At 53.3% G+C, this 27070-nt stretch overlaps 1 protein-coding gene and 1 non-coding gene across 5 annotated transcripts in view; both read left to right on the forward strand.

Annotated features, from left to right (window-relative positions):
* PPARD (peroxisome proliferator activated receptor delta) overlaps positions 1–24996 on the forward strand; it is a 76992-nt gene extending 51996 nt beyond the window's left edge. Inside the window, exons 2-7 of one of the 4 annotated variants that reach the window (XM_007467245.1) lie at positions 12372–12602; positions 21522–21676; positions 22480–22618; positions 23264–23466; positions 23646–24096; positions 24742–24996. In XM_007467245.1, coding sequence (XP_007467307.1) covers positions 12473–12602; positions 21522–21676; positions 22480–22618; positions 23264–23466; positions 23646–24096; positions 24742–24989 — 1326 coding nt within the window. In that variant the 5' untranslated portion in view covers positions 12372–12472 and the 3' untranslated portion in view covers positions 24990–24996. The remainder of the gene's footprint in view (positions 1–12371; positions 12603–21521; positions 21677–22479; positions 22619–23263; positions 23467–23645; positions 24097–24741) is intronic. The other 3 variants (XM_007467244.1, XM_007467246.1, XM_007467247.1) reach the window with 3 other exon arrangements.
* Positions 5274–5346, forward strand: TRNAG-CCC (transfer RNA glycine (anticodon CCC)). Its single transcript has one exon. It is a non-coding gene; the product is annotated as a tRNA-Gly (tRNA).
* Positions 24997–27070: the final 2074 nt, after the last annotated feature.

A 27070-nucleotide genomic window follows, 5' to 3' on the forward strand; every position in this document is an offset into this window, starting at 1 on the left:
GGCAGCATCAGCAGCTGTAGCTCCTGAGGTCCTCGGGTGAGAAGGTTCTGGAAAGGCCCCCAGCTGTGGCCCTCTGCCCGTTGGCACCCCTGCCCTTACCTCCAAAGCCTTCTCTGAGCAGGGAGGGTCCTCAGCTCTCAGGCTGCCAAGAAGAGGCCTGGCTCGCTTCTGGGCAGGCCCTTCTTTCACCTCCTCAGTATCTTTCAGTGTATTATTCAGTTTTCTTTCTTCAAAACACTTTTTTTTTTTTTTTTTTCCTTGCGTTATGCGGGCCTCTCACTGTTGCGGCCTCCCCCATTTGCGGAGCACAGGCTCCGGACGCGCAGGCTCAGCGGCCATGGCTCACGGGCCCAGCTGCTCCGCGGCATGTGGGATCCTCCCGAAACGGGGCACGAACCCGCGTCTCCTGCATCGGCAGGCGGACTCTCAAGCACTGCGCCACCAGGGAAGCCCCTCTTCAAAACACTTTTAAACGTATCTCCCTCTCTTCCCCCCATCATGAAAGCGTCCCATGCTCATTGTAAAGAATTTGAAGAACACGGAAAAATATAGTCAAGAAAATAAGAATCACCCCTCAGAGGGAAGCACCATTAACAATTTGGGTCACGTCTTTCTGGTTTTGTTCCTGTGCATTATGTGCATGTTTTGACATCTCTGTGGTTCTGTTGTCTGTGAAGACAAGACTTTTAGTATCTCCTCAGTCCTCCGCTGCTGACAGTCCGTGGCAGCTCGGCGCATTGACCTGCGTGGGGATCAGTGGCCAGAAGCCGGCCGCCCGTCAGGCCCCTCGCTGGTCCCAGCTGAGGAGCCCTCCTGCCCACTGTGATCTCTTCTCTGGGCACGTTCTCAGTAGCTCCCTGAGGAGGTACAATAAAAGGAGGCCGGCTTCTCCTTTTATTGTAGCTTAGCTCCACTCCACAGGGCTGACAGGCTGGCTCTTGGTGGAACTGGAAGAATTCTAGAATGGGGTGTGGGGGGAGGGCCTGGCAGACTTTCCTCTGGTTCCCATACTCTCTGCACAAAACCAACTCCCAGGGCTTCCCTGGTGGCGCAGTGGTTGAGGGTCCGCCTGCCAATGCAGGGGCCGCGGGTTCGTGCCCCGATCTGGGAAGATCCCACATGCCACAGAGCGGCTGGGCTCGTGAGCCATGGCCGCTGACCCTGCACATCCGGAGCCTGTGCTCCGCAACGCAGAGGCCACAACAGTGAGAGGCCCGCGTACCGCAAAAAAAACCAGCTCCCAGGCTACTCCTGGGGTGTTGGCCTCAGGGGACCTGCTGGGGTGAATCCATTCCAAGGCCACACAGGCCTCTCACGTGCCCTGAGGGGAGTAGGGTGACCGAGATTGACAAATGGGAGCAGAGAGCACCGTGGAGCTGCTGGTCTGGAAACCCAGGGCACTGGGTCAGTACTGGGTTAATGACTGATAGGGAGGCTTGGGAGTGCATTGGCCAGGCCCCACTCCCATGGCCTCCCAGATCCTGAGCACTCTTTTGCCCTGTAACCAGAGGCTGCTGCTCCTCACCCCCCTGCATTGAGGGAAGCAGGAAATGCAGCTACTAGGTTGTCCCAAGGGGCGGGGGGGAAGGGGCAGAGGTGGAGAAGGGTCCGGGCCCATCTCTCTGAAAGAAGCGCAAACCCAGAGCAGGGTGCCCTGTCAGCTCTCCCTTCTCACCGTTGATTGTAAGGCAGGGAATTGGGAAATTCTGGGTTTAGGTCCCTGGAATAGACCTGGAATATCACTTGCTCCATATCATCCCCTAAGGCAAGCCAGGAGTGATGACAGTAGCAGTAGCCACAGCCCCATTTGTTAGGTGTTTACGCCCAGCACTGTTAAGCATTTGCAGTGTGGTTATCTCATCCACATGACAGCCGCTCAGGTTAGGTGGTAGTAGGCCAGCTTTAGGGCTGAGAAACTGAAGGGTTAGTGTCTCCCCCAAGTCACAGAGAGGGAGGGGCAGAGCCGGGGTTTGAACCCAGGCCTGACACAGAAGCCTGTGGAATGAACTTCTGCGGGGTACTCGCTGCATCTCAAGGGCAGTAATACAGTAATAGGTGAAAACTCATATAGTGGCAACTGTTACAACTGGACACAGTGTGGCTGAGGTTAATGTTTTTAGTCTGTTTATTCATTCAAAGAGTGTACACTGAGCACCCATTAAATGCCTGGCACCGTGCAAGGTGCCGGGGACCTACCTCTGCAAGATAGGTAGAGGGCATTGTGTGGGAAACTGGTAACATCGTGAGAACAGACCAGCTAACAGACATTGCAGTTTGATGTGGTAACAGCAGTTCTGGAGAGCCTGAGTTAGGGTTGCAGTAGGAAGGAACAGAATAGGACTAGTCAAGGGGAGCTTCCTAAAGGAGGAGGTGCAGGCAGGTCTGGAAGGAAAGTAGGCCTTAGCTAGTGGCGGGGATGGCATTCCAGGCTGAGGCTGGTGCGAACCTCTGTGTTCAGAGAGTGATGCTGCACATGAGGCGAGTGGGATGAGCTGGGGAGGGAGCCGGGGACCAGAGCTTATGGCTGTCTTTAGCACACAGCAGTCATTTTCTGGCAGGGAGTATTCAGAAGGGCTTTAACCAGGGTGTTCTTGACAGAAGCAGTTCTTGGCATCTAGACAAAGGATCCAGGGATGATGGCTCCAGACTGAGGCTAAGAGCAGCTTCCAGATCCAACAGGGCAAGGACTTACCAGCTTCTGGTCCAGTCTTGCCCAGCACCACATGCAAGACACAGCATAGTGATTAAGACTTGAGCCAGCCTGCCTGGACTCAAATCCTGCTCCTCCAGTTACTGTGTGACCTTGACTCAATTACTTTCCCTCTCTGTGCCACAGTTTCCTCATCAGTTAAATGGAGATAATAATAGCACCCGACTCTTAGGGCTATTGTGAGGATTAGATGTGTCAGTATACACACAGCTTGGTGTATTATAAACCCTTGGAGAATTGGAAACTGGTACCATTGTGATGGAGGTGGTGGACCCGAGGCTTGGAGCTGTGGCCCACCTTAGGCTCTGGTGCAGGGAGAGGCCTGACAGGATGCATCACAGCTGAATGGGGCCTGACACAGAGTAACCCCACTCAGAGCATACAGCCTGCTGCTGGGTGTCAGGGAAGCTCCGTTTCCCAAGGATGACTGGACTTGGTGGAAGGATTAGGGCCCCAGGTGGCTTGGTAGCTCGAGCCCCAGACCAGGCCTCTCTGGAGCTCTGGGTCATTTGGGTTAAGCTCCTAACTACCTCTGCCTGTGCAATCTACCTGCCCAGTGGGAAATGGATAGAGTCGTGCCCCTTTCCCAACTTTAGCTCCTAGAAGGGGCAAGAGGGTGGGATGCTTGCTTGGCAGGCTTTTGTGAGCGTGTATACACACAACACATGTGTGTGAATGCCAGAATCAGAGTAGCCCAGGTATTTGTTTTTGTAAGAATTTCTTTTGGTAGCAACTCCATTTTCTGTGCAAGGGCCACAGAGCAGCACCCCTCTCGTTCTGGCTACAGGACCCTTGTCCTGAGGACAGCACCAGCCTCTTAAGTGGGGCAAAGCTGTGACACAGTCAGAGGGTTTCTGGCACTGGCACAGTGCTGGGGGATGGCAATAACAAAAACCAAGGTTTCTCAGCCACATAAAGGTTAAACCTAGTGCCAGGTGCTATTTTTAGTGCCAGGACTGAAGGAAGGAAGAAGGGAACAGGGTGCACTGCAGGGAGAGTGGAGGCTGTGGTGGCAGCTACCTGTGAAAACCCAGCCTGTGGGCCACCCCGGTGAGGTGGGGGAGGGCCTAGGGAATAAAGCGGCTCCTGGCTGGGCAAGCTGAGACCAGCGGTGGGGGCAGGCGCTGGGGAGATGGGCAGACCTCAGCTATAGATGGAGCACCCAGGGCTGTGTGAAAATGGATGGCTTCCGGCAAATTGCAGGGATGGGCCCCAGCATGGGGTTGCATCCAAATAAGCAACAGCCCAAGGGATGTGTGTGGGTTTTAGAGCAACCAGACTGCAGCTTCCCTACCCCTGCAGCTGCTGTCCTTAAGAGGTCACAAACAGAAGGGACAGCTCCGGGCTGGGAAGGAACATCCACCTGGAATCCAGAGACCCTGGCCCCAAATCCAGAGCTCTAGCCAGAGCCCAGAATCACATCTGATTTCAAGAGGCCACCGCTTGCACCCCAGAAACTGAGAAGAGTTCCTCTGGTCGTGGTGAAAGAACGTTCTACCAGCTGATATGTGGAAGGGAAGCTGAGGCTCAGGAGCGTCAGGTGTGTAAGGTGGCCCCGTGTACACAGCTCCTCAGAGGCCGGGCTGGGCTTGGGCCCCGTGGTGTTTGCACCCCGTGGTGCTCTGCTGCATCCTCTAGCGTGTTATCTGAGAGACGCCTGTCAGGCCAGGCAGGCCTGGGCTTTTTGTCACTTTCCTCATCTGCCTAGGGGAGACCACGGGGCTGGCCTTGTGGGGACTTGTGAGGATTGGGCCGAGCCTGTCATGCAGTGGGAACTCAGTCAGCTCCTGCCCCTCCCTCCAAGATTCAGTCCCAACAGTGACCTCTGTCCCATCTCCCAGGGTCACTCAGAGCGTCAGAGGATATGAGGGAATGTGTGAGAAAATACTTTGTCGAGTATCTGTACAGGGAAGTGTTGTTTTTCCTCCTCTGTTTCCACCTGCCTGGTGTGCCTGCATTCCTCACACCCCTCTCTCCCTGGCTCTCATCACCACAGCCTGTGATTTCCCCGTGTCCACTGACACCCAGGCTACACGGATCCCCAAACAGTTTGTTCTAATCAGCCTCATCTGCTTACTCCTGTGATCAGTGCCACCACTGTGCTTCTGGCTCCTGGGTGTCCCATCATTTGGCCGCTCTGTCACCGTGCTGCTCATCCTCTTGATGCTGCTCCTCAGAAGCCTCCTGTAGCCCCTTCAGCCACAGGCCTGGTTGAGGATCTCTCACCACTCACCTGCCCCTGCCTCCTTCACTTCCAGGCTTTTCAATTCTGTGGAGCATTAAGAATCAGTGTCTGTGGTCCTTGTTATTTAGATAATCGCCAATTTTTTTTTTTAATCGCCAGTTTTTGTAGAGCATTTTATTCGAGCCACGACGGTCACACACTGCTCTTGGTGATCACCGAGGTCCTTTACAGTGCTGTCACCAACCCCTTCCCGCCGAGTCCCACTCTCCTCTTTTATCCTGCTGCTATTTCAGTTAGGACTGTGTTCAACTGCACAAAACTGAAATCTGGCAAACAGCGCCTTGTGAAATAGGCATTTAATTTTTCCACCTAGGGACTTCCCTGATGGTCCAGTGGTTAAGACTCTGCGCTCCCAATGCAGGGATCCCAGGTTCGATCCCTGGTCAGGGAACTAGATCCCACATCCGTGCTGCAACTAAAGATCCCGCATGCCACAACTAAGACCCAGCACAGCCAAATAAATAAATTTTTTTAAAAAATTGTTTTTCCCACCTAATAAGTAGTCTGGAGACAGGCATTCTAGGGTTAGTTCAGCAGCTCCGTGATGCTGTGGTGACGCGGCTCCTTCCTCCTTTCTGCCCCACCCTCTTGACCTCTGTTTCCAGAAGACCTTCTAGTAGATTTCTTTTTTCTTTTTTTTAAGTCTTTATTGAATTTGTTGCAATACTGCTTCTGTTTTATGTTTTAGGGGGGTTTTTTTGGCCTCAAGGCATCTTAGCTCCCCGACCAGGGATCAGACCTGCATTCCCTGCATTGGAAGGCGAAGTCTTAACCACTGGACCACCAGGGAAATCCCTAGATTTCTGTTTACATATTGTTGGTCAGAATCATCACATGAACACTGTAGCTGCCAGAGAGTTCGGGAAATTGAGTGTGTAGCTAGGCACGTGGCTGATCCAGAGAAAATGGGGACTCAGTGAGAAAGAGGGGGGATTGGAATCGGGTAGCAGCTGGAAGTGACTGCCCCAGGTGGCGGCTCCTCGTTCCTCGTCAGAACCATGTGGCGGGAACTGCACCTCTGAGCATTTCCCTTGCTCTGAGTCTGGTGATTCCCAGGTTTAATGCTCAGGGATGATCAGGGATTGATACTTCAGGAACTGATTTATGCTAACCAGACTCACATCCCTGCAAGTGGGGGCAGTTCATGCATCGTGAATGAGTAAAGCAGCCTAGGAGTGACAGCTGGAAGCAGGGAAGACACTGCCAGTGGAGAGCGCGATTCCAGGTAAAGGGGCCGCCACTGCCTAGCCCCTGGGTGGGTAGGGGGGCAGGGGCATGCAGGCCAGGTTTGCCCGATTTTCAAGAGAAGCCAGGGAAGTCCCTTGGCGGTCCAGTGGTTAGGACTCCACACTTTCACTGCGGAGGGTGTGGGTTCAGTCCCTGGTCGGGGAACTAAGATCGCACAAGCTGTGCAGTGCGGTCCCCCCACCCCCGCAAAAAAAAGAAGCCAGAAAGCCAGATATTTTAAAGCTTTTTTTAAAAACTCTATTTTGAAAAAGTCTAGGGTTACAGAAATATTGTAAAGATTACCAAACTTACCAAAACTAAGAAATGAATGCTGGTACAATGCTATTAACTAAACTAAGCAGGTTTTACTTGGAACTTCCCAGTTTTTCCACCACCGTCCTCTTTCTGTTCCAGGATCCAGTCCACCACCCTATGTTGCATTTGGTTGTAATGTCTCCGTCTGTGAGAATTTCTCAGTCTGAAAACTAGAATTTTACATGACTTCTCCCAAGTTTTCCCATTCTGCTGCAATAATTTGGAAATTATACACTCTATTTACAGTGTCTTAGTGGTTACCTTTGAAATTTTTCCGTGTACATTTGACTGAACTGTAAAGTTCATCAACATCTCCAGTTGTCTCCTGAAAAATAAAAGGACTCGAGCAATTTAACGCTGATCATTGCCTCTCATCTTCCACGTTATTGTTTGTAAGTTTTGCTTTTTTATTTTATTCCAATTTAAATTATTTTTAGAACAGGTAACATGCCTACAGTTCAGAATTTAAAAGGTACAGTACTAATACAACATTGTAAATCAACTATACCTCAATAAAAAGTTTTTTTTAATAAAATAAAAATAACAGGTTCAGTGAAAAATCTCTGTCCCATCAGTGACCCAGACACTCAGTTTCCTCCCCAGAGGCAACCAGCGTTCCCAGTTCTTAAGTAGCCTTCCAGCGCCATCTTACACATACACAGTCAAATCCAGCTTCATTGTATCTTCTTTGCGCAAAGTATAGCTCTTCACTTCATTCTGCAAATTGCTTTCTTCCCTTATTAATATATCTTAGAGATATTCCCAAATCAGTCCATAAACATCATCATTCTTGTTTATGGCTGTCCGCTGTTAATGGACATCTAGCTTGTTCCCCACATATACTGGTCAAGTAATACTGTAATGAGCAATCTTGTGCTAATACTTTATGTACTTCAGTGGAAGGATAGCTGTAAGATACAACCTAGAAGTGGTATCTCTGGATCAAAGGGAATGTGTCCTGTAACTTAGATAGATGTAGCCAAATTACCCTCTTTAGAGGTTGTGCTAATTTGCCTTTCCACAGGGACATGTGAGATGATGTTTCCCCACGTGCTTTAGCCACAGGGTGTTAGCATCTGTTTTGGGGTTTTTTAAAAAATAAATTATTTATTTATTTATTTTTGGCTGTGTTGGGTCTTTGTTGCTGCGTGTGGGCTTTCTCTAGTTGTGGTGAGTGGGGGCTACTATTCCTTGTGGTGCACGGGCTTCTCGTTGTCATGGCTTCTCTTGTTGCGGAGCATGGGCTCTAGGCGCACAGACTTCAGTAGTTGTGGCACGCAGGCTTCAGTAGTTGTGGCTTACGGGCTCTAGAGCTCAGGCTCAGTAGTTGTGGCACACGGACTTAGTTGCTCCGCGGCATGTGGGATCTTCCCGGGCCGGGGCTCGAACCCGTGTCCCTTGCATTGGCAGGCAGATTCTTTTTTTTTTTATTTTTTTTATTTTTTATTTTTTTAACATCTTTATTGGGGTATAATTGCTTTACAATGGTGTGTTAGTTTCTGCTTTATAACAGAGTGAATCAGTTATACATATACATATGTTCCCATATCTCTTCCTTCTTTGTCTCCCTCCCTCCCACCCTCCCTATCCCACCCCTCCAGACAGCCACAAAGAACCGAGCCAGTTTCCCGGCAGGCAGATTCTTAACCACTGTGCCACCAGGGAAGCCCCATGAGTGTTAGCATCTGTTTTAATCTGATCGTAAAAAGTATATTTCAGTGTTGTTTTAATTTGCATTTCTCTTTTATGAATGATGTTGAGCGTTTTTTCATATGTTTAAGAACTAAGTGTATATACCTTTTCTGTGTATATTTTTTGTATCCTGGGCCTGTTTTTCTATTGGATTGCTGGTCTTTTACTTAATAGTTTGTAGGAACTATTTTAGGGCAATTAGCCCTTTGACGAGTTGCAAATACTTTTCCCAGTCTGTTATCTGGGTTTGTTTTCCTCTTATGATGGTTTTTTCACCTTGTAGTAAGTTTGTATTTTTATGAAATCAAATTTATTAATTTTTTTACCCATTAAGCTTTATGGGCTTAGTATCCACCTTAGCTCTTCTCCCACTTAGCTTTTCAACACTTTTTATAATTCATGTGTTTTTGTTTTAACTTTAAAACCTTTGATTTATTTGGACCTTGTCTTGGTATAAGATGTAAGGTAGGGATCCAGATGGTTATTCACTTGTCCCAATACTATTTATTGAAGATTCCATCTTTTCTTTTTGATTTGGAGTGCCATTTTTATAACATTAAAATCTCACATGCATTTGTATCTGTTTATGGACTTTGTGTATTCTCTTTCAATGATTATCTATTCATGTGCCAGTACCACACTGTTTTAATTACCATAGCCCTACTATATAATTCTTTTTATTTCTCTTCAGCTAATTCCCTATCATGTTTGCCAGAGCACCTCCACTCAGCCTCTTTGCTTTCTTCAAGTCCCATCTTTTACTCTCAGTAGACCACCATTCCTCCTACTTAAGTTAACTAACAAGAGTGAAGTCATTCCCTATGAGATTTAGCACACTGCCACCACCACCCCCATACACACTGTTGTGATACTTTGTATTTTCCTCATCCTGTGCCCTTGAATTATTCCTCTTCCATCAGTCATCCTGCCCCAGCTTCCCCCTTGAATCTTCAGACTGTCTTTCTCTGAAGACCTCTCCTCTAGCCACTGCTTACTTGAGCCTCCTCTATTCCAAAAAAAACTTTTCCTGGCTTTGCTACTTTTTCAAGCTACATCCTCGTGTACATTCATTTCCATGACATATTCATTAAAAAATTAGTCTCTATTCATTGTCCCAGCTTACTTGCTGCCACTTATTCTTCAGAGCTCAGGTTTCCATCCCATCCACTTGGTTGAAATTTGTATAACAAGGTCAAAGATGACCTCACAGTCACCAGATTCAGTGGCCATGTGTCAGTTTATCACCCTTGAATTCTGCAGCATTTGAGATGGTTGACCGCCCACTCCCTCCAAAAAAACAGCCCTTCCCTTGTCTCTCAGACACCCGGCTGTCCCGAGTCTCTCCTGTCTCTGGCCACTGCCTCACTGTCTGCTCTGGTGCCTCTTCCTCTGTCCTCCCTTGACGTGTCACTTTCCTTTGGTGAAATGAATTCCTTCTTGCTCCTGTCACGTCAGTGAAGATCCCCCCCGCCCCGCCCCCGACAAATCTCCAGATCCCCAACTCCCCAGCTCTTAGACTCTAGCACTGAATTTCCAAACTGCCTTTAGGAGACCAATTAAGAGGTCATTGTGTCAATCCAAACAAGGGAAAATGAAGGCCTTGTGGAAAGGAATGATTAAGAGGGAACGATTTACCATCAGCTGGAAGTTGCTTTGCTGTGGCACAGTGGTTCTCAAGCTTAGCTGCGTGTTACAGTCACCAGGGGAATTAAAAATAAAAATCCTGATGCCCAGGACTTCCCTGGTGGTCCGGTGGTTAGGAATCCTCCTTCCAATTCAGGGGACACGGGTTCGATCCCTGGTCGGGGAACTAAGATCCCACATGCTGCGGAGCAGCTAAGCCTGCACACTCTAGGGCCCACGTGCTGCAACTACTGAGCCTGCGTGCCACAACTGGAGAGAAGCCCACACGCCACAACAGAAGATCCCATGTGCCACAACTAAGTCCTGATGCAGCGAAATAAATAAATAAATAATATTAATTTAAAAAAATCCTGATGCCCAAGCTGCTTCCCAAACCAATCAAATGGGAATCCCTGAGGATGAGCCCAGGCATCCATATTTTTAGAAACTCCCCAGTGGAAATTGGTGCCTGCAGAGAGGAAGGCACTGCCCTGGAAGGGAAGGCTACCGCCACCCCTGAGAGCCAGGAGCCCCAGGCCAAAGGGGCAGAGGCTAGCGCCGCCTCCAAGGGAGGAGACACAGAAGAGGCAGGGCCCCAGGCCGCAGAGCCATCCACTCCCTTGGGGCCTGAGAGTGGCCCTACACCAGCGAGCGAACAGAATGAGTAGCTGGGTGGGGGCAGGTGGGTGATCTCTAAGCTGCAAAAACTGTGCTGTCCTTGTGAGGTCACTGCCTGGACTTGGTGCCCTGGCTGCCTTCCTGTGCCCAGAAAGGAAGGGGCTGTTGCCCCCTAGCCACGTTCCCGCTCCTCCTCTCCCTCCTGTGGATTCTCCCGCCATCCATCTGGTCTTCCTCTTAAGGCCAGTCAAAGATGGTCCCTTGCAGTTTCCCAAGTTAGGTTAGTGATGTGAAATGCTCCTGCCCCTGTCCCTGTCTCCTTCCCTGTCCCCACCTGTGCAGAAGGCAGTTGCTGGTTTTCTTCCCCAATTCTTTTCCAAGTATGCTTTGTTTACTCCCCAAATCCCTGAGCCAGAGGTGGGGCCTCCTTCCCTTCCCCCCCCACCCCGTGCAGAGCACAGTTGCTGGTTTTCTTCCCCAATTCTTCTCCAAGTAGGTTTTGTTTACTCCCCAAATCCCTGAGCCAGAAGCTCCCACACCCTGAGTGTACACCTTCCCCTGCTGCGTTTGTAGTCTCTTGTGCTGTGCCTTAGTGGCACCTGGGCTGGGGAGGACACTGCCCCTGTCTAGGTTTTTGTAAATGTCTTACTCAAGTTCAAACCTCCAAAAAAGAAAAAAAAAACAAACTCCCCAGTGATTCCAGTATAGCCAAGTGTGCAGGCCTAGAGGAGGAAGAGAGAGGGTGTGGAGTGTCAAATGATTCCCACCTTCTGGCTTGGACAGGTGGGTAGCTGGGCATTTGGGTCACTAAAGTAGAGATTACCAGAGAGAAGAGAAGAGAAGGGCGGGCTTAGGGCCAGATGGTGGCTCCTGTTTGGATAGATTGAGTTTGAGCTACCTGTGGAACATCCAAGATAAGGTCCCACAGATGCTTGAATTTTCCTAAAGCAGGTCTTTTCTGCTGTTAATCTTCCAGGCCTGCAGCACCACAGGACAGGGTCTAGTTACACACACTCCCTACACCAGGGCACTTGAAGTGCTCACGCCTGGATAAAACCCACCTTCCCAGCCTGCCCTTCAAATCCTCTCTCCTACAGCACCCCACGCCTCAGCCAACAGGGTCCCTCACCACTCCTCACTGTGCTGCCTCAGTGTCTTTTCTCAGGCCGTATTCTTGAGAGGTGTTCCCTGCCAGGAGGACTCTCTCCCACAACACCTGTAGCCTTACCCCCTCTGACTGCAGCATCTGTGGGCAGTATTTTACTTGCTGAGGGTTGGAACTGCCCCCTCCTGGGTGATGTAGACATGGGGGTCACCACCCAGTAACCCAGATTCCAGGACAGAGTGCATCGCCCCTTGCCTGACGGCTCTGCATTGAGCGTCTGGTTGCAGATCTGCTGTCAGCTGTGAGCCTAGCGTGGCAGGGGCTCGTGCCTTTTTGCCACACCCAAACACAGGAAGGGTAGGTTCAACTCCCTTGAAGAAAGGTGGCTTAGGAGAGCGATGATTCTTGGGCCTGGGTGCTGGCGGGGACAGGATAGGGGTTGGGAGGTCTGATGCATATCAGGATCTCCAAGAGGACTGGAAAATTTGAAAAAGCCCCTCAAGTCATTCTCATGTGGCTCCTGTAGATTCAGGAGGCTCAAAGAGCAGGATGCGGGGAAAGGTGGCACAGGGGTGTATCACCCCGTCTGGCTAATGGAAGCTGCTCTGAACCCCACAAACCTGCCACAAGAGCCAGGTGGGCAAAGGGTTGAGGGGCAGTGACCTGTGATGGCAGGATTAGAGGTTCACACTGCAGGGATGAGTCGCTCCTGCTCTGCGGGGGCAGGAGCAGCAGAAGCGCCCCCCAGATGGCGGCCCTGGATCCTGCCCCACTCCATCACCCTCTCGTCCTCTTCCCTGCCTCCCCAACCTCTCCCTGTCTTCTCCTTTGCCCAGGCTGACAGGAACTGCCCTGTAGAGGTCCATCTGTGTTCAGACCCAGAAGATGCCAGAGCTATGACCGGGCCTGCAGGTGTGGTGCCGAGGGGAAATCAGCCATGGAGCAGCCACCGGAGGAAGCCCCTGAGGTCCGGGAAGAGGAGGAGAAAAAGGAAGTGGCAAAGGCAGAAGGAGCCCCAGAACTCAATGGGGGACCAGGGCACTCACTTCCTTCCAGCAGCTATACAGGTAAGGGGGAGCAGGCAGGGGACATGGGGCAGAGGGGGCACAGATGGGGTCTGGGGGACAGGGAGCCTGGCCCTCTGCTAACAGCATCATCATGGGGTGCAGGGCAGCAGGGTGGTTAAGGACTGGAGCCAGACAGCCCAGGGTCACACCCCTGCTCTGTTGCTCATCAACTGCAGGATCTTGGGCAAGTTGCACCCCTTCTTCCTGTAAAACAGACAAGGATTATAGGGGACGTGCACACAGGCTTTTGTGAGGATGGAATGAGTTAGCCTGTGTAATGCATGTTGTCATCATTATTATTCCACCTCTCTTACCACAAGGGATCTGGGACAAATGTGCATCAACAACATGCCAGAAAGATCATCTGTACCTGTGATTGTTAGGATCAGTCAGAACACACAACTCAATCTGGTACTAATTACACATCATCAAGGTGCATTGTAATTAGGCAGATGCTAAGCACTTAGTGACAATGACTGGAATTAGTAATACTTTTGTGTAGCCAGACAGATTTTAGCTTCTCTTGTCTAACTTGTTGGTTCCCCTTTATCTACTGCCAGCAGTGTAGACGTTTTCCTCTGGTACTTTGTACTGTGGTGTCCTCATCTTCATCATCATCATCATCATGCTATGTCCACCTTCAAGGGCACCCAGACGCTGCACCCCGCCTCAGCCCCTGGCTCTCCCTGCTGCTGCTGCCGTCCCTTCCCTGCTCCCTCCACCTGAGTGCCAGGACATTCAGCTGGTCCTTGCTCCCTTCCCTCAGAGGGTACTCAGTGTCATTAGAGGATGTGCTGCCAGGAGGGTCATTAGAGGATGTGCTGCTGGCTTCAGCTGAAGGGGATCCTGACCACAAGTGGTGATTCAGAGCAGACGAGCAGGCCTGCCCCACAAAGATGTGCTCTGGCTCCCTGTGTCTGCATGGGGAGAAGGAGGCAGGTGGTGTCAGGAGTTAAGTCAGGGTGGGGGCTCTTGGGGTGGGACAGGCTCCTGCTTGAGCCTGCACCCAAGAGAGGCCTGAATTCTTGGGCCTTGCTTGCTGCTATGAACCTACAAAGCAAAGTCCCGGGATTTTGCAGAGGTTCTTCCTCTTCGGGGCACACGGTGGGGTAGGGTGAGGGGAGAGCCATCATCCAGTGCCTCTGATCCCACCAGACACCCTGGAACAACCAAAGTAGGCCCAGTGTGATTTCAGGGCTTGAGAGAAGGTATCCCCTATCCCCCAGAGTAACCTACTCCCTGTTGGTTGGCTGATGGCTTTGCAGACCCAACCTTTCTCAGGAGAGAGGAATGAATGGCTGACCTGCACACAGGACCTGCACACACTGTCCTGAACTTGAGACAAGCGGGGAGGCTTAGGAGGCAGAGAGGAGACACTGGGAGCTAAGAATGAGCAAGAGTTGTCACTGAGGACACCAAGGGAGAGTGGAAGAGGAAGAGAGGGCCCTGGGGTTGGTGGCCTCACTGCCTACCCTTGCCCACACTGCGCCCATGGCTGGCCCAGGCACATAGAAGTACCTGCAGTATGATGTCCTGTCCTGGGGTTTCCTACACACGCTGTGGGGACCATATCCCCAAATGATAGGCTGTTTGCATGCAGACCAGAGCGTGCTAGCTTGTGCAGAAGCGGGCGAGGCGGGCATGGTGATGGCGTCTCGGGGAGCTGTACTGGTGGGGTTTAGAGCGCGTGGGGAGACGTCTGGGGCAGAATTTACCCAGCCAGTCTCACAGTGCTGTGTATGATGTTGTGTTTAATAGATTCCGTTTATCAATAAATGGATGAATTGGCGGTAGAAAGACTTGTTCAGTAATTGAAATGGAGGGGGCTGTTTAACCTAATCATTAGGTGAAAGCCATAGTGTATAAAATTCTACAAGACAAGCTCCCCACCAGAAAAACAGAAGCAGGTAATTCACGGTAGGACAAATACAAATGGCCAGAAAACATGAAACATTTTTCAGTCTACTCAATAGTCAGAGAAGGAATCTTCAGATGAGATGTCGTTTAGCCTGTCAGATTGGCAGCGAGGCCTGGGTTGGCCAGAGGGTGAGGACGTGGCCCTCCAGTAGTCCCTGAGGGTGGAAGGGGCAGCTGGGCAGTGCAGGCCATTACTACTTAGTGTGCATTCCTTTGGCCCTGCAGTTCCTCTTTTAGGAATGTATCCAGTGTAAATACTCGCTCAGCGTGCACAGAGATTTCCATACTTATCTATAGGAGCACTGCTCATAATAGCAGAAAATTAGAAAGTGTCCATGTGTGGGGAATTGGTTATATAAACTGGTAGAGCCATACGGTGGGATGCTCTGCAGTCATTAAGTCTGTGTATACTGACAGGGAAGTAAGTTCCTGACAACTTGGGGATCCCATTGTTTAAAAATCCTTATAGGGCTTCCCTGGTGGCGCAGTGGTTGAGAGTCTGCCTGCTAATGCAGGGGACACGGGTTTGAGCCCTGGTCTGGGAGGGTCCCACATGCCACGGAGCAGCTGGGCCCGTGAGCCACAACTATTGAGCCTGCGCATCTGGAGCCTATGCTCCGCAACAAGAGAGGCCGCGATAGAGGCCCGTGCACCGCGATGAAGGGTGGCCACCGCTCGCCGCAACTAGAGAAAGCCCTTGCACAGAAACGAAAACCCAACACAGCAATAATTAATTAATTAATTAATTAACTCCTACCCCCAACATCTTCTTAAAAAAAAAAAAAAATCCTTATATATCTTAGAAGGCACTGGAAGAGGACACTCAAATAGCTAGTGAGGCTACTCTGAGGAGTAGGATTGTGGGTGGAGGGGATCTGTCAGATGCTACCTGTGTGCCCTAATGTGTTTTTCTCACCAAGCCTTCAGTATTCTCATAACTTAAAAAGCAAATGCATTACTTTCTTTAAAAGGGTAAAATAAATTAGTTGTTGTTTTCTTAAAAAAAAAAAAAGCCAGCAGGTGAGGGGCCCTGGAGATAGAGCTTCTTGTGTTGGGGATCACACAACCCAGGGCTAGAATCCCGTATCTGCCCCTGTGGGCTGTGGTCCTTGCCAGTGCCCTTACCTCTCCAATCTCAGGCTCTTTGCCTTTTAAGGCTGCATCCTGGGACTTCCCTGGTGGTCTAGTCTTTAGGATTCCAGGCTTTCACTGGGGTGGCCCAGGTTCAATCCCTGGTCGGGGAATATCCCGCAAGCCGCGTGGTGTGGCCCCCCAAAAAAGCTGCATCCTGCCCATCTCAAGGGCCGGCTGGGTGAGGAGTCAGTGGTGGCATATGACACGCCACAGGTGCCAGTCAGCACGTGCTGGCTCCCTGCCCCACCCCGTGAGTCTATGACTTTGGCCTCTGGAGTCCCCTCAGGGACCCATGAGGATGAGGCACAGTCTCAAGCCCTGAAACAGCAGGAAGGCTGCACAGTTTGCTTTCCTTCTGACCCTCCAGAGGTTCTGCGCTGACCCTGTGCATCTCTGTACCAAGCTCAGCACCTGCCAAGCCCCTCCCCCCACCCAGGAGGCGGGCAGGACAGGCCTCATCGTTAGCGCTCAGCAAAGAGGAAGTTCGCGCACCCGGGTTCCCCGGCTGGGCAGGGGCAGCTGAGCCAGCGTTCACCTCCCACTCCCACCCTCTTCCTCTCTTGCTTCAGTGATGAAGGTCCCAGTCACACCCAAGAAAGAAGTCAGGGGTCTCAGCACAGGGCTGAGGAAGATAAAGTGTCCTTCCTCTTGGCCTTGGTGCCTCCTCTCAGTCAGCAAGTGCTTGGTGGGTGTCCAGCAGGGGTCGGCCATCCAGTGAAGGGCAAGGCTGAGTGCCTGCCCTGAGGAGCCCACAGTCCAGGCCAACAGAAGTAAGGAGGCTGCTTGGTAACCCAGCCCCAGAGTCCTACAGAATTGGCCCTGACTTCAGAAGCTGTTTGCCTTTGGGGCTCTGCCAGCAAAGTAAATAGACAGGGCTGTTCCCTCTGGGCCACCCTCACAGCTATGACAACAACCTATCTCCAGTGATGGAGACTAGATATACAGGAGAACTCTTGACTACACTAATGACGTGAATGAGGTCAATAGCGTCTGTTTGCTGAACCTGTAATCAGAGATGGTGCAACTGATACTTCACTCTCTGCGTGACAGGGGTAGTGCTTATGCTGAGTCCAAACATTCGAATAATGGCATAGTGTTATCCTTGGCAGTGACGCGTCTCATCGTTTATCATAATCACGAACTGTTGATTAGTAGTGATGAACACACGTACACACACATATACGGAAAGTCAGAGTGCAGTGGGTAAGAGCTCAGCCCCAGGGGTTGGATGGTTCTGGGTGATAGTTCTCACACTGCCACTGTGTTAGTCAGGGTTCTCTAGAGAAACAGAAACAAGAGGAGGTGCGCGCGCGCGCGTGTGTGTGTGTGTGTGTGTGTGTGTGTATAGAGAGAGAGGTTTATTTTAAGGAATTGGCTCATGTAATTGTGAGGGTTGGCAACTCGAAATTCTGCAGGCAGGCCAGCAGGCTGGAGACCTGGGGTTGTTGATAATGTAGCTCAAGTCTGAGGCAGCCTAGAGGCAGAATTCCTTCTTCCTTGGGGAGGCCTTGATCCTATTTTCTTCAGGCCTTCAACTGACTGGCTGGGGCCTGCTCACATTGTGGAGACTCATGATTTAAATATCAATCACACCTAAAAAATACCTTCACAGTAACAGGTAGACTAGTGTTTGACCAAAAGCTGGATTCCATGGGTAGTTGGCCTGGCCAAGCTGACATAAAATTAGCCATCAGAGCCACTGTCAGCGTGTCACTTAGCCTTCTGAGCCTGTTTCCTCACCTATGAAACAGGCGTTAAGAAGACCTGCCTGAAGGGTTGTTTTGTGGGTCATGTGAGGCTAATGGTGTAAAGTGTCCAGTAGAGGGCCTGGAACACAGTAGGCGTGCACTAAAAAAGAGGTGTTATTGCTTCAAACACACAGCCCTTGCAGGGACTCAGATTTAGGGTCAAATCCCAGTCCCACCATGTATTGGACAGGTAATCTCGGACAGATTCCGTAACTTCCCGAGCCTCAGTTTCCTCACCTTTAAATGGTGGCAGTTACTGTCTTCCAAGATTATTTGAAATGATACTAATGAGCATAAAGACACTAACACGCTCGGCACTTAGTAGGGGCCGGATAAACGCTGGTTCTTTCCCCTTCCCTCCCAGGACTGGAAGAGGCAGGCCCTCAGGAGGGGTTTGGGAGGCCAGGCAGGCAGGGTGTGGCTGGGGCAGAAGTTCAGAGGTGGGGCTTAGGGCCCAGATGATGGCCATCAGGTGAGCAAGGGCATCTCCTGAGAGCAGAGGAGGAGGCCAGGTGAGAGGACTGCCCTGGGCTGGCCCAGGAGAGTGGCTTTGCAGGCAGACAGCCCTCAGAGGGCGAGCCCAGGGTGTCTTCCATCCAGCATGCCTGGGGGTCCCTGAGGCAGAGGATCCCTGAGGCAGGGGCTCCCAGTGGGAGGGAGGGCCTCTTGGAAACTGAGACTCCTGCTAAGAGGTCATGGGGTGGGGGGACCTTCAGAAGCTGGTCCCTTGAATGGGGAGCATTCTGCCATCATTACTTTCGGGTAGGATGTGATGGTGGTTGGAGGATAAAGTCTTAAGCCAGGTGGTCAACAAGGAAGAAAGAGAACCTTTATCTTTGGAAAACTCACCACGAAGTGATGGGATACCCCAATACACATGTACCCCACAACAAAACCTACCCCTGTAGGATACATACGCTCCACCCGCCCAGCCCCTCATCTCCCCTGCCTCTTTCTACCTCGTGTGTCAGTTATTCGAGTTCTCTTATTCCCCTCAAATAGGCGGGGGTGGGGTGGGGGCCCCTTGTCCCATCACCCTTCCGCCCCAGGCTTCCCGGACTACCTATGCCCATCCACCACCTGGGGGGCAGGACATGCCCAGGGCCCCCACGCTGCCCTGGGTCTCTTTCCCCCCCAGTCCAGTTTGCCACTCTTCCTGACTGGGGCCCCCCTGGGACACTCACCCTGGGCCTCTCCCTACAATCCAGAGCTCTGGCTGCCTCGGTGGTCCATGGGGCTTGGGCACTTTGGCTTCTTCCAGGGTGAGCAGGGGCGGCGGCAGGCCAGAAGTGAGAGGAGGCTAGGTCTTGTTCTGGGCTCTCCGGGCCTCATAAGCAGAGGACCCTCCTCCCCCACCTTGGGTTTCTGTGAAGCCATGGGGAAGAACAAGCAGCCAGAGGAAGGAAGAGGCACGGCCCCTGCCTGTGTGGGCACATGCTTGGGAGCTGCAGAACTGCAGCTTTCTGATACTAATAAGCCTCATCCTAACTTAAGCTGATATTTCCACAGCATTTCCAAGGTCCAGGAACTTTCTCTGTTAACTTTTCGGCTCCTCACGGTGACTCTGAGACACATGCTCCTGTCACCTTCATTTGTAGAGGAGGAGACAGGCCCAGAGGGCAGAGCTGGGTTGTGAGCCTCGGACCCCCGACCTGAACTCAGGCTGTGTGGCTCCTGAGGCCATTCTCACCCCCTAGGCGGGCTGCTTCTGAGCACCTGGAAGCCAACCTGGGGGTCATCGAAGCCCTGACTTTTGAGCCCAGAGAGAGGAGCAGCCACCTTCCCTGACCACCTCACGCCCAGTCCTGCACCACGCTCCCACCCCGCCACTGACCTTGCCACTCACTACCTTGTGTCCTAGTGTTCTTACCTCCGCTGGTTGAGGGCAGGGTCTGACTCCCACTCTGCACACAGCAGGTGCTCGTCAAATGTCTGTGGAATAATAAGGTAGGGTGGCATTGCCATGTGCCGTACCAAGAGCAACCAAGTGACCAGACACCTGCCAGGCCTCCAGGGGCACAAGGGGGACGATGAAGGCACCACCAAGAGGTGGGAACAGACTGGGATGATAGGTCACTGTGGACCAGACTCAGTGGAGGAGGTGGCTTTTGAGATCCAAAGGGAATGTGAGTAGAGACGTGCCGAGTCTAGCAGAGGAGGCAGACGTGCAAACCACATTAACAACACCGCTTACAAGAAGTGCCAGAAAGCAAACATGCACACAGACCACACAGATTGGGGGAGGAAGTGCCAGAAACCCTCCCTGCCCGGCATCTGCGTAGGTCTCTACAGATCGATTTTACATGTTATCTCCTTTTCTCCCAGCAGACGGTAATGTGAATTCCATTGCCCCCGCGATAACGCCGGCAGGAGCTGCGGGTCCTGCGCGGCCCCTCCAGCCCCCGGGCGCTGAGGCCAGGACGCCCAGGCAGCTTGAGGACCACTTAGTCCAGAGTCGCTGAGCGCCTGCCCTGCGTCCAGCAGCAGCACCCTGGTGGACAGAGTCCCTGCCCCAAGGCCTTATGTCCTGGTGCGGGGCGTACAATGCTGAGTGAACACAAAGGCTCCAGAGAAGACCAGAAGGGCTCGGCCCCACCCCCACCCCACCCCACCCCACCCCACCCCACCAGCTGCCAGCTCCCCGCAGCGCATGCGCGCAGGAGCCGAGGGCGCCAGCTCTCCCAGTCCTCGGGCTGAGGCGGGCGCGGTTACACCCCTTGGAGTGACTGAAGTTGAGAGCTAAGGCTCTGTGACAGGCCAGGCTGTTTCAGGAAGCAGGGACTGTGTCACCCCTACCCTCCCCAGCCCGGGGGTCTGGTGCTCATGCTCCTTCCTGCTGGCGGGGTGGGGTGTGGCTGGAGGCTTTCCTGCTGTCACTCCTAGGACCCCAGGGGACACCGGGAGAGCTGGGAGGAAGGTGTCAGGGAGTGGAGTACGCTTTGGTCTGGGGGTAGCTCCATCGTGAGGAGTCAGGCTCTTGTGCAGTGACCATACTGTAGAGAGGGTGGAAGGCAGGCCTGAAAAACCTTAAGTCTGGGCTGACCGCCGTGGCTTGGGTCTCCCTGCGGAGCTGTCTGCTCTAAGCCACTGTTCCTCTGGTCTGGGGATTTGGCCCCTGCCCCTGAGGAGGTTGCTCAGTGGTCAGGAAGAAAGCAGAGAATAGCAGGTTGGCAGACCAGCCTGGCAGAGGCAGGGCAGGCGGCCCGTGGGATCACACAGGGGCACTGGGCTGAGGGCAGAGACGGGCCCAGTCAGGCCCCCTTTCCCAGGGAAGGGCTCATTTCTGAGCGTCCAGGGGAGAGATTCAGAGGAGACCCCGCAGCCATTCTTACTAAGTCACCTGATGGCACAAATACCCTGAAGTCGCCTGTGGCCAACTGCTTTCCTCGCCGACACTCAACACGGGGTTCAGACGTCTGAACATTTAACAGGAAAACACTCCAGGAAGTTCAGTCCACTGCCCAGTCATAGTGACTGAGATTTCTGCTTTTTCTGCTGTAGCAAGAAGTTTCGTGAGAATGACTTTGAGCTTCCTGAAAGATCCTTTGCAGCATCTCAGGAGTCCGTGCAGGAATCAGATTTCTGGGGCGGGGGCTGAGCTCTGCAGAGGCCTGCGCTTGTGTAGCCTCCACAAAACATTTCACACAATCCCCTGTGGGCCCACACAGTGGAGTCTCTTAAGCCAGGGAGCCACTTCCTAAGGACAGTCTAAAGAGAATCTCTCTGCTTCTTCCCTCTTGCTCCCCTCCTCCCAAAACACAACCATCCCCCGCATGCCCTCTCCCCGCCAGCAGTGAGCTCAGCCCAGGCAGGTCTGACTCAGCCCAGATAGTAAGCTGCCTTTCTGGAACACTTGCTGGGTGTTGGGTCTGGGGGAAATGCTTTGGACACTTTCATCCTCCACCCAGAGAAGCTGTCATTGACCCCACATTCTAGATGTAGAGGCTGATCCTCAGAAAGGTTGACTCCCAGAGGTCACATAGCCCTTAAGTGGCTGAGCCAAGACTGTGATTCCCGCCCTGCCACCTGGGCTGCCCTGCAGGCTCTGGTCACCTCCCCAGGCCCCCAGGCCCCCAGGCCTGGCAGAACACAAAGCTACCCCTGTGTTGTGTGTCTGCAGACCTCTCCCGGAGCTGCTCTCCACCCTCGCTGCTGGACCAGCTGCAGATGGGCTGTGATGGGACCTCGTGTGGCAGCCTCAACATGGAGTGCCGGGTGTGCGGGGACAAGGCATCAGGCTTCCACTACGGTGTTCACGCGTGCGAGGGGTGCAAGGTACGGGCAGTGGAGGGGTGGCTGCCCATCGCGGCTGTGATCGCATGGTGAGTTGACCTGCCAGGAAGGCTTTCCCTGCTGCCGGGCAAGGTCCTGACCATACCCACTGTGGAATTCCTGCCTGGGAGGCAGCCAGGCCCTTGGGCCCGTTCCAGGCTTAGCTCTGGGTCCTGTTGTAGAGGAGGGGTTTCCTCTCTGGGCCTGCCCCGCTGGGTACCCTTGGTGCTGACCCAGTCACTCACCTGGGCTCTCTGGGCTGCTGGCGCCCCCTGGGGACCTGACACGAGAAGACAGGTAGGACAGCATGAGGGTCTTGGGCTTGAGCCATCTTCCCAAGGTCAGGGTTTCCTGCGCCTCAAAGCCCGAGGGGGCTCTTTGATAAAAAAGGAAACGTTATATTTCTTTTTCTGGTTTTGCTTTTGGATTCTTCCTCCTAACTGCACACCCATCAAAATTTCACATATTATTTTATTAAACGACTACCTAGAAAAGATGCAGAACCAGCTTGCATTTACAAATAAATCAAGTTAGCCACAGTAGTTTTGTGTCACCAAACTAACAAAGAAGCACTTAAAATAAATATGCTATATTATTTCAGTTATTTTCAAAAGTTTTAGAGTTGTTTATTTTCTTTCTCCCTCTCTCCTCCAATAATATTTCCCCCCCCCCATTACTTCCAAAATTCAGGAATTGTTAGATCTCGATGCGTAATCAAGCCCCCTGGCACAACCCAGCAGGCAGGGTTTTACCCTTTCTCCCTTCCTCGTGGCTTTTCTCTTCCTCACCTGTCCACTGTCCCTCAGGGCTTCTTCCGTCGAACAATCCGCATGAAGCTGGAATACGAGAAGTGTGAGCGGATCTGCAAGATCCAGAAGAAGAACCGCAACAAGTGCCAGTACTGCCGCTTCCAGAAATGCCTGGCACTGGGCATGTCACACAACGGTGAGCCAACCTGAAACCAGGTTTCCGAGAGCCCAGGAACAGAAAGGGGGTGCCCTCAGAGCAGCGCCCAGCACACAGTCAATACGCGGGTCAGCTTTGACCTCGCTGAGGCCTGCCTTCCCAGACTGCCCAGGACCCGCCATGCTTCCCAGGCCGGGGGCAGTTGCCTCCTCTCTGCACCTGAGCCTCACCCTCTCTGGCCCAGAAGGAACCTGGGAATTGACCCTAACTCCAGTAGTGTTGGAAACACCACTCCCGGAACCTTGAGCCTGTCTTGGATGACCTGACAGGGTGTGAAAAGCCACTGCCAAGGCCCAGGATCCCCTCAGGTTTTCTTGGTTGTTGAGGGCGGGCAGGAGCCAGTGAGTGACCACGTGTGTCAGCTGCCAGGAGCCAGGCTGGAGTTTGCTGGAGGCTGGCACTCCCAGGAGACAGAGCCTGCTGGGCTCTGTGAACAAGACAGACAGAAGCCCTGCCCCTCCGGAGCTTATATTCTGGAGGGGTTCCCCAACATTCCAACTTGCTGGCTCTAGAGCTTCTTAGGGCCTTGTGCTCAAAAAGTGTGTCTCCGTCTTTGGCTTGTGTACCTTAGAGGTGCTGGCCCCTGCCCAGGCTCCTCCATGACTGTCCCCCTTCCCCGTGTAGCCATCCGCTTTGGCCGGATGCCAGAGGCTGAGAAGAGGAAACTGGTGGCAGGGCTGACGGCAAACGAGGGGAGTCAACACAACCCCCAGGTGGCTGACCTGAGGGCCTTCTCCAAGCACATCTACAGTGCCTACCTGAAAAATTTCAACATGACCAAAAAGAAGGCCCGTGGCATCCTCACCGGCAAGGCCAGCCACACGGCGGTGAGTGTCACTGCTCAGCCTGGCAGCATCCCAGGCTCTGGGCCCTGCTGCCACCTGCCTGACTCCTGGGAGAACCAGGCCTCCTCCCTCCCCTCACTTCGTGGTACAGGCAAGGGGTACGGGGCACACATGGGCGGGGGTACCCCGAGGCCTGGCCTCTAACGGGGCCTGGTTTTCAGCCCTTTGTGATCCACGACATCGAGACATTGTGGCAGGCAGAGAAGGGCCTAGTGTGGAAGCAGCTGGTGAACGGTCTGCCCCCCTACAAGGAGATCAGCGTGCACGTCTTCTACCGCTGCCAGTGCACCACCGTGGAGACCGTGCGTGAGCTCACCGAGTTCGCCAAGAGCATCCCCAGCTTCAGTGACCTCTTCCTCAATGACCAGGTGACCCTTCTCAAGTATGGTGTGCACGAGGCCATCTTTGCCATGCTGGCCTCCATCGTCAATAAGGACGGGCTTCTGGTGGCCAACGGCACTGGTTTTGTCACCCGTGAGTTCCTGCGCAGCCTCCGAAAGCCCTTCAGTGACATCATCGAGCCCAAGTTCGAGTTTGCTGTCAAGTTCAATGCCCTGGAACTTGATGACAGTGACCTGGCTCTCTTCATCGCGGCTATCATTCTGTGCGGAGGTAAGTGAGGGAGGGGCAGTGGGTTGGCCCCGCACAGCCAGCCCTCCTGGGGGCCTGGGCCGTCACTGCAGGGGCCGAGCCTAAGCTCTGACAGCATGAGGAAGGGTCCATGTGATGATGGCAGTGGAACATGTAAGGCACTAACTGTGTGTGCAGGACCAACTCCATCTAGTATAGATGGAGATGAGATAGAAAAAAGACTGAAAGGAAATATACCAACATGTTGATGGGGGTTATTTCTGATAGTGGAGAAATTTTCTGTGTTTTACCTGCATTTTTCAAATTCCAACACAATAAATATAGTAAGACTCACGCTGACAGCGGCATAGAGCTTGCTTCCTGCCAGGCACTGTTCCAGTTCCTTTTCCTAGATTATAACTCTTTAATCCTCATAACGACTCTATGCCAGAGGCACTTCTGTTATCCCCATTTTGCAGGTGAAGAAACAGGTCCAGAGAGGCTGAGTGACCTGCCTGTAGCCTCATTGCTAGTCTGTGGTAGAGAAGAGGTTTGACTCCAGGCAGGGAGGCCCACTTTTCCCAGGGCCAAGTTGCCCACACCGGTGGGGTTAGGGGAGCTGCCCTGCCCTTCTGAGACCCCGTGTGTGCCTGCTGCCTCCCACACCTCTGCCCTCTGTCCCCATAGATCGGCCAGGCCTCATGAACGTGTCACAGGTGGAGGCCATCCAGGACACCATCCTGCGCGCCCTCGAGTTCCACCTGCAGGCCAACCACCCTGACGCCCAGTACCTCTTCCCCAAGCTGCTGCAGAAGATGGCTGACCTGCGGCAGCTGGTCACCGAGCACGCCCAGATGATGCAGCGGATCAAGAAGACGGAGACCGAGACCTCGCTGCACCCCCTGCTCCAGGAGATCTACAAGGACATGTACTGAGGGTTTCTCTGTCGACCAGCCGCTGAGCACTGGGCCTGGTGGCCCAGGGAGAATCACACACAGTCGGCCCACCTCCCTCTCCCTTCCCCGGCTCCCTCCCTTCTCAGCTCCTGTCTTCTCTCATTTCTTTTGTTCTTTTTCTTCCTTCCTCTCTCCCCATCTCCGTGTCTGTCCCTCTTCCTCTTCCTGTGAGGCAGTTTGTGTTATTTCACCAGCAGCACAGAACAGCACCTCTGCTTCCCCCACCAACCCGCCCCCCCACCACCAGCAGGAGGGGCCGGGCCTGCCCTCTGCACCAACAGTCCCCTTCTCCCGTCTTCAGTCTTCACAGCAAAGCGCTCGAGCCATCCAAAGAAACACTAAGCTCTCTGGGCCTGGCTTCCCAGGGAAGGTAAGCAGGGCCAGGGCTGAGTGCAGAGCGGCCCCTGGTCACCAGGTCCCTGGCGGAGGTCGCCTCCCCCAGCAGGCGGCCTGGCCTGGGCTTCAGCTTGGCTCCCAGCAGGCAGCGCACCCCTCAGCCCCGCTGACGCCGCCGCCCTTCCCTTCTTTTCACCGGTCTCGCAGGCCAGTGTCACTGATGGCCCCCCGTGCTGGCCGCTGGGGGACACGCGCCTAGCCTGGATAGAGGTGGGGTTCCCTCTGGGTAGGGGTCCCTACACCCCCGCTGACGAGGAGCAAGCTTAAAGAGAGGCGGAGGGAGGTAGGGGAGATGGCGAGCCGGAGACTTGCTTCTGAGCCCAGACCTGGGGCAGGTCCCCCATCAGCACCCCACTCTGTCTGCCTCTCTGCAGCAGCCACCAAGTCCTGCCTACAGGTGTCGGCACCACGCTCTCCCAGGCAGCACCAGGGCCTGGCCTCACAACGCACCCCTCCTTTCTCTGGCCTCCGGGAGACACTGGCAGTGGCTCCAGCCCAGCTGAAGCTCACGCCCCACAAACACTCCCTCCAGCCCACACACCACAAGCACTGAAATCACTTTACCTGCAGGTTCCACACCTCTCACCCTCCTCTCCCTGAGGCAGGCGAGTGCCCAGAGGGGCCTACAGGTGGACGGGCAGAGCTGTGCCCCTGTTCCCGAGGCTAGGCCATATCCCTTGGTGGGCACGGGGTCCTGTGGATCCAGCCCAGCACCTGCTCACCAGGGAGGTACCGGGGATAAACTGATCCTTCTCGTTTGTGACACCCTCTGTCCCAACAACTCTGCTGCCCTCCCCTTTTCCTTGTATTTGGCCCAGCTGGTCACCTGGAACTCTCCCTGTACTGCCTCTGGTGACCAGGGACCTTGCTAGGCCCAGTCCCACTCGTGACCCCGCCCCTCCCCCTCCTCCCCATTGATAAGCACTCACCCCAGAGGAGGGGCAGAAGCACAGCTTGGAGCGCTGCTGTCTGAGCAGAGGACAGAGAGCCTACCCAGGCTGCTTCTCCAGGGAGGAAACAGGTCTGGAGGGGTGAGGGGCTGGCTGGCGTCTCTGAGAAAGGTGGCGGGACATGTGGGGTTAGAGCCCAGGCTTCCTGGGTCCTGTCTGGTCTTCCTTTCGGAGGGGCCTTTCCATGCCTGAGGATCACTCTCTACTGGCAAGATTCTCCCCTCCCCTCCCCCGCCATGCACCCCATCCTCATCCCCCTCCCCAGTTCTGGTACTGAGGATACAGCTCTTCTCAGTGTCGGAACAATCTCCAAAATTGAAATGTATATTTTTGCTAGGAGCCCCAGCTTCCTGTGTTTTTAATATAAATAGTGTATACAGACTGATGGAACTTTAAATAAATGGGAATTAAATATTTAAGAGTTGATTTAAGCTAACTCAGCTTACAGTGTTTTTCCTGGGGGCTGATGAGACCCCTCCCCCTCTTCCACATCCAGTGCACAGAGGGGGAGACTTGGTCAGGCAAATGAGACTGTGGGGTGCTGGCCTGGGTGGCGGGGTCATTTCTGGCTTGTGGGGCTGCCCATCGTTCCCCCTCACCTCTTGCACTGCTCACCACTCCTCGGTCAGCAAGGTTTGTGGAGAACTGAGAAGATGCCATCCCACCCAGAGGGAGCATTTGGGGTGGGAGGGGGAGAAAGGATACACACCCTCT

The sequence above is a fragment of the Lipotes vexillifer genome, unplaced genomic scaffold (assembly GCF_000442215.2).
Source record: "Lipotes vexillifer unplaced genomic scaffold, Lipotes_vexillifer_v1.1 scaffold528, whole genome shotgun sequence".
Taxonomy (NCBI): domain Eukaryota; kingdom Metazoa; phylum Chordata; class Mammalia; order Artiodactyla; family Lipotidae; genus Lipotes; species Lipotes vexillifer.